General features: G+C 42.2%; 1 protein-coding gene across 1 annotated transcript; it reads right to left on the reverse strand.

Annotated features, from left to right (window-relative positions):
- Positions 1-7898: 7898 nt before the first annotated feature.
- On the reverse strand, positions 7899-8567 carry nog1 (noggin 1). The gene has a single exon (XM_028412575.1). It carries the CDS (start codon positions 8565-8567, stop codon positions 7899-7901), a length of 669 nt encoding a protein of 222 aa, XP_028268376.1.
- Between the last annotated feature and the right edge of the window lie 5099 nt (positions 8568-13666).

Raw genomic sequence — 13666 nt, forward strand, 5'->3', positions numbered from 1 at the left:
TCGGACAGGCAGGCAGGCAGAGCTTCAGGTTAACATGCTAAGGTGATAAAAGCATCATTAAAGTCCCAGTGACCTCAGAATGTGAGGGCCAAGTCAATTCAGCTTTCATCAAACGTGTCACGACAACGCAAAGGAATTCTGATCATGCAAAAAAAAGTAATAAAACATGAGTACAGTAGATTCCTCAGTGTTTGTCTTAGATCTAAATATATCATATAAAAGCACTAATATTAGGCCGAGTTAATGTAGTGAACACTTGTGCTTTCTAATCACGGACCACAGCGGCGTCACAGTTTGCATTCCGTATCCTTTTACCACAGAGGAGGATCTGAATGAAATACACATTAAATGCAGCTGTGGGAAACATCTGAACACATCTGTACCACTAGATGGCAGGCAGGCATCCCCTGAAATACCTTTCATACAGCTGTCATTAATATACCTTCATTGAAAATTCAACACTGATAGCTTCCAGTCATGACAGAAGAAACCGGCTAAAAATAAACACAGACATTTATCTGCAGTTCAGACCTGAATCAACCTGCAGTTAACTGCAGCAAATACCTACTGAGAGAGTTAATTATAGATCAGAATACAGAGAGGTGTCAGTCTCTGTGGAAAAAGCCTGAGTTTCCCATTCATCTCTGCAAACCCAAACTCATGTGTCTTAAACACTTCACACTGAATTAAGCTGAAGTGGAAACCCACTCTCCAGACTTGCAGCACTTCTTTCCACTCCAGGCTGGGTGATAAATCTCCAGTCTTCCACTCTGTGCTGTCTGCTTCCCTTGTTCCCTCTGTTTTACGCCCCTTTCTTCTCCTCCCTCTGTTTGGGCAACAGTAGATCGCTCATAAAATAGGCAGAGGGGACAGCACGAGGAGCTGTGGGATTGTGAATTGCACAAGAACATGTAATGCCAGTGAAGACGTTTATATATGTTCACTTTTCTAAAGGATATTTATAATTTCTGTCTTTCTATGTTGATGAAATCCTTAAGCTCAGCACAAAAACTGGAAGCTCTCTACAAAGAAAAAGGCTTACCAACATCTAATTCTCCCTAATGAACATGTTGCATCTTGTTTCTTAATTCTTACACAAACAGAAATGTAAAAACAACAATTTGCGGTTTTAGGAGGGGCTGCAAGCTGGAATGCTATCTGATAATACCTTTACAGCCTAAATCAGACCCTAACCAGCAAAGCTGTCAGTTTTTCCTTTGACATATGCCATAAAGAAAAACTCTTATTTGTATCTTTGCTTGAGTCTCACTGCTGAAATTTCTGGGATTAGTAAGATAAGGAGTGTTGTCTGACAAACATACAGTATTTATGTGACATGTTTGTGCAGCAGCTTGACAGAATGCAATTAAATCAGCACCCACAGGCGTGTTAATGACTGTACTCTGTCATCAGGCTGGAGACGCTGAGTTGGTTTTGTCTCGGCCTCTGGTGCTCAAGGCCTTTTTTTCTTGTAATAACCTTTCATGCTGAACTTCAGGTAATAATGATTATGTAATCAATCTCAATAGAAGTAGCAACCAACACACAGTTCCTATGGACCTCTGCACCTCTCTGAGTCATACACAGGCTACGAAAACATCCATGCTGCCAAGCAAGCTAAAAGATACATTCCTGCTGTATACGTCCAGTGTCACTGCCGACACACAGGGTTTACCTGTATCAATACCTCTCAATATCACACATGCTGAGCGCTCTAAATCTCTGTAGAACTGATCTGAACCTGTCAGAACAACCCTTGGAGTGCATCGATGTACTTTTCAACACCTGGTGAAAAGGGAGAAAGGCACAGTCTGGATTGCCAAAGTTATCCGCGAAGCTGCCAAACGTATCAACAGTTTCCCAAAGCAGGCGTGATGCTCGCTATGCTCACATGGCTGCCAATGCCGAATACCATCCCGAACAAAAACCTCCGACCAAGGATGGACACCTTGAGAAACAATTCTGCTTATGAAACCAATCCAATCACATGGGAACCTTTAAGTGTTATGGGATGTTTTATTTTTTGGATGTTTTATTTGTAAAATTCCACGAACAGGTCATCTATGATTTAAAATATTCAAGCTTCTTACTGGCTCAAATCAAATCATGTATGCTAACAGCTAAATGTGTTTCTTTTTATCACTTTGCCAACATCTGATGGGCACTTCGTTTGCACCTGAGTGTTCTCCTTATATCATGTCTTCTTCAAGTGACTGCTGAGTGGTATTTAAGGAATGAGGGAAAAAATACGAGGAGGGAGCACTCTTGTTATTACTTTCTCAAGTTATTGTAGGTGAGAGTCTAAATCAAAAGGAGGTGGACCTGGAAACAATTTGCCGGGATCCTGGAGTACATCTGAGAACCTCACAAACCTCCAGGAATGATCGCTTTAGATACTTACCATCTGATCAAAGCAAAGTGTGAAGAGAGTGAATTAATAAATATCCTTAGGCGGCTTGTTTGGTTGTGCAAGATGACAAGGTGATAGAAAAGCTTTGGCGTGCTCTAAGAAGCGGGTGAACCTGAATGTGCTTGAGGGGGCATACGGAGACATAGGAGAGGAATGATGGACGGCTCACACGCCAGTCATTGTGAGAAAATTATAGCTAGATGCTGCCAACTGAGGCAGTGTGGCGGCCAGCCAAAGCCCCCAGGAGTACAAAGGCCCAGGGATCCCTGTGTGTGAGTGAGCGCCGGCCTGCCTGCCTGCCTGCGGAGCCCCAAACCTTCATATTTACATGCGACGCTCAAAAGTTAATTGCAGCGAATTCCTGCACTGGGTGCAAAGTAGGGGCTGTTGTTGCTTTATTTTACATAACAAACACACAGTTTCAACTGATTTCAAAGGAACGTAAACCAGAAATGCAATTGGATTTGAGCTCTTCTCTAAAAATAAACAAATTAATTGATGCTTGCTTATACAGACAATTGTGCTGATATCTTGTATATATATATATATATATATTCTTGTCATGGCTCTTTTGTCACTGGATTGGTGGCTCCCCGAGGGAAACACAAATTCCTCCAATTACCCTGTGTGTTTGGAAAATGATTTGTATTTGATTCAGCTTCTTAGGAAATGTTCATGTGCATGCTATCAGCAGCAGGAGAGCTTGAAGGCCCGCATTATCAAGCCAGACCTCATTTTCACAGTAGTTGATGGACATAAGCCATAATGTGTCAGGGTTGCCACGCTTTCTGATTTTTGATAAACGAACAGTGCCCTCTCCACTCTCTGGACTTGGCAGAGATGGCCCGTGCATATCAAAGTTAAGGTCTGACCTTGCATACCAGATGAGGTTTGGATTAACGAGCTCTGGACATCAAACAGCAGGATCACCCCCCCCCCCCCACGCACAGACACACAAGTCATCAAAACCCATCTCGCTGAAATTTACAGCAGACAAAAAAAAAATGCTGGAAAAATCAACATCGTGCTTGCCACGCATCTCAGTCTGAACATCGTGACCAGGATGGGGGAAGAGCAGCAGCAGTACCAGCGGAGAGGATATTTCAAAAGCCTCCAATTATATTATGTGTGGGAGAGCACAAAGAGCTGGGCCGTGTGCCAAACGGCATCCTTTACCAAACAAATAAAACTTCTGACAGGACGTGTCTGCGTTTCATTGGACTACACACAAACAGACTGCAGCGAAAAAAAGTCTCACATAATTAAACAAGTCACATTCATATTTAATAGGCATGGAACTACAAGAGGGGTGCATTATGAGTTATAAAATAATTTGTGTCCCACGCCCACTCGGGACATTAGAAAGGAGTGGGAGGAGGCGGAGGATTCAGATGCTGTTCAAAGAGGCACACTGAAGCCTTTTATGTGTTATTCCATCTACTTCAATGACAATAATCAGGCACAGGTGGATTATCATTACTGTAACTAGGCCCTATTCTAAACATAAAAATGGACAGAAAAATGAGGCTTTAACCGAGCGACAGGCTCATATCAGAGCTGCTTGAACAACAGAAACAGCTGTTCCCTGCTCCACTGGGAGTGAACACCTGCCTTCATTTTGTTTCGCTGAGGCCTCTGCTACAGCCACAGCTGGACATCTGGACAGGGAATGAATGAATGAATGAACGAAACGAGATTTGATTATATTGACAGATGTACGCGGCTCATTAAAGCAGGCCTTGTATTCACTGACAAGATGTGAAATACTGATCTATGTACGTTAAATTAGGTGAGATCGTGTTCTGACAGATTGTAATTCACAGATTATAAACAGCAGGTGTCAAACCATCAATACATGGTTAACAACTTTTTTTCTTTGTTACACATATTTTGAAAGACATCCTATATTTGGACCAAAAATAATATGCGGATGAGTCGCACATGTTGTTTCCTTACATTTAATCTAGATTATCTGGGTAAAAATATGGTTTAAAAGTTGAAAGTTAAAGCCGCTTATCACATTACGTCACGTCCATACCGACCTTTACTTAATCATGTTGTGACCATAGCAGGCAAAAATACACTGTGCATACATTAAAGCCGCCAAGACTGCAGGTAGCTGTATAATGGCTGCTGTTGTTTTCCCTATTAAGCTTTTGAGAATAACAATGCGCCTTGTCACTCAGTTTAAATGATAAATTTTTTTTAATTTATCTCGTAACACAACTATTTCTGCTGCCAGTCCATGCTTTCTCTGAGCTACCAGCATTATAAAGATCAAAAGGTATTTCTCAAGCTTTCATCACTGCAAAACTTTGTGTATCAGTTTATTATAGAGTTGTGGTCCAAGTGTACTCGGCGCTCTCAAACCTGATCATTACGGCCCATCCTTTCATGTGCTGAGCTGTTTAACGGGATTATTTGAAATTTGTCATTCCCACAGAATAAACATCATTCTGCAGTCTGACTTTTACAAACTCAGCTGGCACACTCAGCTCGTTATTGTATTCATAATGAAGGTGCCACAAAGGTCACCCTGTGGCCTATTAATGAGCCAGGCTAGAGTTATTAAAACTAATTTTATCATCTGTAATGAAAAATGAATGACTTGTGTTTGATATTTTTGGCAAAACTAACAAGGAGAAGTTTGCTTTGATCAGGAAAATATCTGAACCCTGTAGGAGAATTTAATCAGCAACAAGGTTTTGGCTTCAGAATATCTGCATAGAAAAAAAAAGGTTGATTAGGTTAAAGGGGGAGGGGGGTAGAAAAGCAGTAAAACAACCCTGTACCCAAAGAGATCATTAAGTTAATGGATTGCTGGTGGCTAAAAGCATTTCATTGTTGGGTATCTGAGACTTCAGAGATCTGCGGACGGCCGAGGCTGGGAAGCACCACGCTGAGCGACGAGGCCCAGCACAGAAGTGACGAAGGGCATTAGCGACCCTGCATCCTCCAGTCTGCAGCTGGTATTAGCAGGCAGGCACCGAGCGCTCTGTCAACACGTGTTACTCCGCACACAAATCATCTGACCGGCGTCAGCACTCTGCCTGCGTTACAGCAGGAAAAACTAAGGGGAAAGAAAGGTTTAAGAAGAGGGAAGATCACAGAGCAGCTCCTGTTATTCTAAGATAGGATAAGAAATATGAGGAAAGCGTTCAAAGTGTAGCCCAATGCTACATTAATAAACGTCATCTGAAGGTTTTGTGTGTTGAATACACAGGGAAATAGAAATATTCTCTACATGACACCTGTTGAATGAAATAATCAGATTGCAATACATCAACGTGGAGTGGTATATGGTAAATAATATCTCAAACATAAATTTTTGGGGGCAGTTGTTAACTGAATACCCTCTAATCCTTCATACGGCTTTAACACCTGACTGTGACACACACAACCTGAAATAGGTGGGTATCCAAGCAGCTTGTCAACTGTGAATCCTGACCAGCGCTGGCTTTACACAAAAGGACAAACAGTAACATGTATAAGACAAGAATATCAGTGTCAAACACTGTGGACCCAACACACACACACACAAGCTCAATGCAGGCTACGCATTGAGTGTTTGTTTAAGCTGCATTGTACAGATCTTCGGCCTTATGTTGCTATCCGGTGACAAGTACAGGGATTTGTCTGCTGCACGCGTATGTGCAGAGCTGGCTCTGAGGCTAAGGAGCATCATTACGACCTAAACACAACTAAAACAAAACACAGGCTTTCTGGTGCCCCACAGTCTACCCAAGTGAGGCTCTGGAACAACTGAGGGGGGGAGGTTGTCTTAGTCAGTGTGAGAGAGAAGCAGCAACACACAACTCACACACATACAACTAAAAACAGTGTAAATTTGTTTAAAAAAAAAACTGAGACCCAAACGTTGAGAACATACAGTCTATGTGATGATGTGTGGAAATATTTAAAATTTAAACTTAAGGGAAAGTGTAATGACTTTTAAGTGATTTATCAGACTTAGTAATCAAAGACTACATGCAGCCAACGTCGTGAAGCGATCACTCCTGCCTGATGCCAAAAGTTGTGAGAACAAGACATATTCTGGTCTTTTTTGTTTCTTTTGTTTAATTTTATTGTTGTAATGATTCCACCTGCTTTATTTTAATGTCTCTGGAGCAGGTTATGGTTATGAATTGTTTTGTCATACTCTATACAATCAAAACGTATAGTACTTTACATTAGTGTGAACAGAATTGTTCTTTTACAGCATTTCAGAGAATGCTGAATTGGTGCTATAGGCGTAAAAAGTCTAGAGTCCCATCAACATTAAACTGGTACTTACACATTTATGCATGAGTATAATAATTCACTTACACACTGATGGGGACGATTTGGCTGTCACTTGAGTGCTTCCATTATTGATTAACAGGTTCACAATACTTAATTTCTCAAGATGGCATTTACACTTTATTATTTCAGTGAATGCTTGTCATTTCATTAACTTTGTGACTTTTTAAACAGCAATGCACTTCTTTGTCTCGTCTTTTTTTAATCTAATATTTAAGCATTGATGAACAGCCAACAATCATTGTTCATTTTTATATTTAAAAACAAATCTATTCCGTTTTAAAGGTGCCTAATGACTCAGTTCTAAAGACACGTAACAGCATCCGTGTGTGATTCTTTTTCTGCTGCTCAGCTCCTGCTGGGCTGCAAATGGGTAGGAGGGTTTGTGCAGATGAAAGAGTGAGACCTGTGAGCAGCTGCTGATTCCTTCAATCACTGACTCTGCTCCTTTCTTTATCAGCTTGTAATGGCTCTGATGTATGACTGACGGCTTTACCAGTGATAAGATAAGTGGCTGTTAACTTGAGAGCATTATGGACCACATTTCTTCAAATCAAAAGCTGATACTGGAAATAGAACCAAAACACATTTCCTTCCAAACACCTATAGTGCATCAGTAACTCATCTTTTGTTTGTATAATTATATTAAGTTACAACATAAAAAAGTAGGCTATAAGCCCCTGATTGTAAAGAGTACATGATGCGTAAAATGGTGTTAGCTGAGAATCCCACACTGTGCGCACTGTGGCAGGTGACTTAAAGGTTTACCCAACGCTCGGAAATGACCAGAAGAATGAGCAGAAGCATTTTCAATCGTTTCAGTGTCGTTTTATTGTAGGAATATAAAGAATAAATAGCACATTTCCTTAATTTACAGGTTAAAACAAGTCACTGATACACCAATAATCCACATTTAACTCTGAGGTCGATCAGCTTCATCCACGTGTGGAAAAAAGTCCTTACGTGGCTCTATGGGCCATATCTCCATAAATACAAAATATATAACCAATATTCTCCACAAATAAAGTAGACTCTGGTTACAAATAATACTGACTTTGTACAGGGAGTTATATATAACTGCATGGCACCGCATATACAGAAAATACATTCCTACACTCGGTAGTGCATGTGAACAAAAAAAAACGATCATAAAAATACTGAGCTTATAATTTATGTTTAGAGTCTGTTTTTAACTCGAACAGGAGCATTTGCAGTCTGTGATGATCGGATACTGCACAGGTATCCAGGCACATTTCAGCCCCCCTTTCCTCTGCACGCATCTCCATCGCAGTACCGTCAGGTGGGTAGAGTTCGCAGGTTTACACACCATCCCCTCCGGAACAGAACACGACCTTTTGCTCAGGCAGCTGCCCACACGCACGAACCGCGGCCAGAACCTGTTCCCCAGGTCGGTCCAGGTGTACACGACCGGACAGAACGAGTAGGCCCACAGCCACTGTTGCAGTCGTCGCTTCAGTTTCTTACTGGGTTTGTGCTTCTTGCCAAACTGGACGTCGAAGTCCACCGCTCGGATTTCTTTCGGGAGTACTCCACCGGGCTTTTGGATCTCAAAGTCCTCGAGTTCGTCGTTCCCGGTATATTTGTCCTCAATAGGAGGCAAAATGGACAAAAAGCGGCCGTCAAAGTCTCCGAGAACGGTCTTAAGCTCGGTCTCGTTAAGGTCCCGCTCCTTGGGGTCAAAGATTGGATCTGGATCCTCTTTTAATTCCACTAGTGGCAGACTGTCACTCGGGATGGGGCGGAGAAGGTAGTAGTGCTGACAAATCCCTCTTTGCATCAGAAGTCCGAGAGACAGCATCAAAAGATACATGGCTACACACTGCTGAGACTGATCCATGTCAAACGGGGAGATCAGCGCGCACACGGAGCTGCTAAAAGTCCACTTTCTTGTGCGCAATTACGCGTGAGCCGTATCCAAACCTGAGTCTTGACTGTCCCTCTAAATTCAGTTTCCCATGATAGAAATCCGCGCCAGAAATGAAAAATGTGTCTGCAACAGCATCAGAGGAAGCTATTTTCATTGATCGACTGCATGACAAAAGTGTGATCTCTCCTCGGGCTCCGTGCGTCCGGGCTCGGCATGATGCTCCACTTGTCTCCTTCGCAGAAAAGTTCTGAGAGTGACCCGCGACCTCCGTTATATCCTCCACGCGAAGCGTGATGTAATTCGTGTGCCCCCTCTTTGAATGTGGGTTTGTTGTCTAGGAGGAGATCCCCAATACCTCCTTCTTCCAACGCGCTGGAGGTGGGGAGTAAGGAGGGGTGGGGGATGCAGGGAGAGGAGACGCCCCCTGTCGGTTTTCCACATTTCTTTAAATCTGACTTTTCATTCGTCAGAGAGGTGTTGGTTATCTGGTGAATCCTTCAGCTGGGAGTCTCTGCAGGCTTGCAGAACGCAAACGTTTTTTAGCACTTAAACAATACCTTGTTGCAACTTCTTTTAACAGTTTTGACAGTCCTGAATAAGCTGAAATGTTTATCATAAATTAAGATTCTGAAGGTTTTAAAAAATTAATCTTTCAAAATAATCTTTGCAGCTTGCAAATTAAGGTTAATCTGCCCAAATTTACACAAAAATCTCAAACATTCTCCAAAAGCAGCCAATCATGTTGGTTAAAACCCACACAACTTCTAGCAGAGATCTAAAAGTATCCAAAGATGTTATTTATGCCAGGACCAGTTTTGTTGTAATGCATACACACGATGCACAAGACCACCTGATGGACTGAACCTTCAACTTTTATTAATTACTGTTAACTATACCTTTTGCAGTGTATTTGCTGCTCGTGTCCAGCTCAAGTGGGACAATATTTCTGCCTGTAAAGGTGCCACAGCAAGCCTCTCAATAAAGCCGGCCAAATTAGCTCCCAAATAAACAGCGCTAACTAAGCAGCAGCCATGGAAAGTATCACAATTTGTGAACCTGTCTAAACTCATGCTCAGAGAATCATTCTTTGAAAAATAATTTAATGGAAGAACTTAGCCAGCTGCTACATCAGCCATAAACCATCCGCTTTAGATAAATGCATCTCTGTTTCATTTTGAATGAGCTAATTCACACGCAAGCACTTGAGCGCACGACTCATTTAGTTTACGGTGAAATGATGGTGAAAAGTCTGGAAAATGTCACACTTATATTTTTCATCTGACCGGCATGTATCATAAACCATCGCTTGACAGATAGGCTCAATCCAGCGCATTCACATGTGAGACGGTGCAGAGCAAACGACCCACACATGCAAATATAAACTGAACATTAGATATGAAGAAATCTGCAATCTGCACATACCTACAGAAAACAAGCTTGATTCTCTTTTTTTTTATTTGAGTTGCACTTCCTTAATGACACGCTTAAGGAAGTTTCAAAATGAAAATGGGCATGTTAGCTCTCTTAAGAAATAATATTTCATTTCTAATGTGGCTGCATGGGTGAAGTCCAAATATGGTTCTCATTATATGTCATCAGGATTGCCAGGCTCATTTAACGCTGAGTTGTTTTTGTTTCTTCTAATCCCTTCCTACTGTTTTACCACAGGAACATTTCGATAGTGAAATATTCCTCCTTAGTAAGTCAGGCTACTTGAGACAGACGCCTGCTTAATTGAGGACTTAAGTTAACCAAACACAGTTCCCTTGGGCTAATAAACTGGCCAATGTAATGACCTTTTTTTTTTAGTTAAATGTGGGGTCTGGTTCTTGAAGACTTTTAAACCCGCGCTTCAGGATATACGTTCAAAATGAATCTCCATGTTTGAACCGTGCAGGTCATTGAAGCCTTCCCTGCTGATTTCTCATTTAGTGAGGAAAAGCAGACTTCTGCCTTGGCAGCCATCTTCAGCAGTGGTACCAAGAAAAGTCACGCTCAGGTGGAAACACAACAGAAAGGACTCTCAGATAGCTTTCATCCACGCAAGAGAGAACCACAAAAACCTGAGAGTGCGTTTTAGGGCATTTTATTTCCTCCTTTACTACAAATCATTCAAGCAGATTTTTGAAGTTTGATATGCTGCCTTCGATGGCTCATGGTTATCAGTGACGTATAACAGTATCCATCAGAAAACGCAAAGCACCTTTTCACAGGCTTTATCTCCTTTGGTGCGTCGTTTCACACCTCTTGGTGATTGAGGCCACATTGCCAAGCTGAATACACACAGACATGAAGTGGGTGCTATTCTGTTTACACTGGCACTTGGGAGGTGTGCAAATTGCTAGTTTGTTTAGCACTTTTTTCCATTCCTTTGCAATCCAAAAGCAATCACAATAATCACTCCCGCTGTGAGCTTAATTAAAATTAATTGCCGCTTCTGACCACTGACCATGACTGGGACGGCAGACTGCATTCCGAAACACTATTCTCGTCCTGTTGAAGCCTGAATTACTCAATACTGTTAACATAATTTCTCAGAAAAAAATATATATAATAAAATCAGTTTTCCTTGAACCTGAAAATAAAACAAGCAAATGTCTAAATGTGTTAGTCAACAAAAAACACTATAGCTACAGTCTCATTTCATTCATTTAAACTAAAATAGAATGTATTTTTAAAATAACATATTTAAATTAATCCCTTTTATCAAAATCCATTACCGTTAGGGTGTGTAGAAAGCTCTGAGAAAACTCTGCGGTTTTTAAACAAGTACTATAATTATCGCATTTAGCTAATTTTTCCCACAGGTCAGAGAGCTGATGAACAAAGCACCCAAAGCCTGATGTGAGCATGTGTTCCTTCCATTCCTCCATAAACTCTTCCCAGACAGAGGACTCCACACACAAACAAAGTTGTTAAAGCAAAACTCAGAAAAGCACACAGTGAGTATTTAGAGGTTGAAGCACCATATAACTACAGTCCCTTCCCTCTCTTTGTTAAGTTAGAGATTCTTTAAGTTAGACATATCTCAATAGGATTTTAATGCTAAGTGAATAATTACATGAACTAATAGGGGGTCAACTACTGGCAGAGTAAAAACAACTCTTGTGTACAATGTGTGGGGTAAATGTGGGCGTCCTTTACCAGAATTTGAAAACTCCTCATTTTTAGCTGTGATGCATACGCAGAAAATTATTTTCTCTGCTAGCCATTAAAACATCTCTTTCACAAATGTGACATTTGGATTCATCATATGGCTACAACAAAAGATAAAAAAAGATGGTTTTCCAGTAGTCAAGGATCGCCTTGATAGCCACTTGTAACACAACAGCATCTGCTTGTACATACTGGTCAAACCCGTGCAGGCAACAGTCACACATCCACTGCACACGCCCTCTTACTCTGGCTTTAGTGAGAGACCAGATCAGCAGTTTTAGATCAGCCTTTATTTTACTGGAATCAAAGTAAATACTTTCGCCCTTGGTGGATGATATAGTACTCCATCAACCCGGCGTGTGATATAAATGAAGCCTGACGACCAGCACAGAGACACAGCAGGCTTCCTCTGTGGCTAGCAGGGCATTTAGTGCATTTCAACGCCCAGTTGAAGCCGAGGCGTTGATCTCCAAGTGGTGATCTGGCCGGATCATCAAAAGCCAATGCTGCTGGCGTGCCAGAGGCTCCTGTGAATGAGCGAATGGGCCAGGAGTCTGAACATGGTGGTGGTGGTGGTGGAGAGGGGTTGATGGGAGGTTGTGGTGTCTCCAGCCCCTACAACACAGACGGCTGTCTGTTTGTGCCATGCAAACCCCCCAGCGACCCCACCTTGGTTTCAAACTCTCAGCTCCTAATTCACACTTCATAAATCAAGATGACCTATTCCCATGTGAATTCATCTCTCACTGTGCTGGATAATAGTGGAGCTATTGTTCCCACTGTTTTCAAGACATAAACTATCCTCGAGGCCGATGTATAGCCTTGATAGCTATAGCAGCTCCTGGATGTCCGCATGGAGACCGTCGAGCACTGAAATTGCAGTCCTCCGTGTCAGACCATGTCTGCGTGGTTATATTTTCAACTCCTCTGGCAGCTAATGCAGTTCCAAAAATAAGAACACTAATTGGCCAGTGTTTATTTCTGTATGGGAGAAATAAGTGTTTTTAGCAGGTTGTTTGTGGCACGATGGTTTAACAGTCAGGACTCTCTGGGAGGTACGGCTCAGTCCACTGCATGGAAAAAGAGCCGACTCTCCCCTTTTTTTAATAAATAAGGTCTTTTATACGAAAATTGGTACTACAGTATAGTTGTGTGTGAGGCTGGCAAGGTAGCGTGTGACATCATGAGTGTTGACTCATGAGCAGATGAGTGATGCACACTGAGCTTTTTGCCTCCTCTCAAACTCAAATTTAGTGGCACAGAAACAGCAGTAAAGCCTCACTCTACTCTTGTCTGTCTCTCTCTACAGCTGGGGGGGTGGGGGGGTCGGGGGTCTGGTAATGAAGCAAGTGTTTCTATGCGTTGTGAGGGGGGCTGTCAGCTCTACACACAGCAGACCTCTGTCACCTGTTGCCACCAGCGGGAGGCTCAGGCGACGGGCGTGGAGCCAAGCCTGGCGGCCAGCGGCAGGACCCTGGCTCCACCTATAGACAGCTCAGCAGGGTGATTTACTCTTGCCTCCGTGCAGACGTGTCTACGGATGCCCGTGTTAAAGTAGCCGCGGCGTGCAGCCCTGCCAAAGCCTGAGATTTTACACCCTAAAATGGATGACAGGGTTATTTCTCCACTTAATTAGCAAAAGATAAGAAACACGGCAGGCAGTTTAGGTTAGATTCAGGAGAAAGAAGTTCACCCGCTGACCACATCTAAATCATAAACATGCCACTCCACCTATACTCAAGAAATAAACGTGAAAGTCAAGACGGTGCAAGAGTGCAACGAGACCTTGTATATGTAAGTATTGCAAGTATTGCACTATAGCCATACTGGTTTGTCTTATAGTGCAAACTGTGTGCAAGTTAAAAATATCAGAGATTGTATAGATCCTTGGTGTAGTGCTACAGACATGCAGC

This window comes from Parambassis ranga, chromosome 8 (genome assembly GCF_900634625.1).
Source record: "Parambassis ranga chromosome 8, fParRan2.1, whole genome shotgun sequence".
In the NCBI taxonomy this organism is placed as follows: domain Eukaryota; kingdom Metazoa; phylum Chordata; class Actinopteri; family Ambassidae; genus Parambassis; species Parambassis ranga.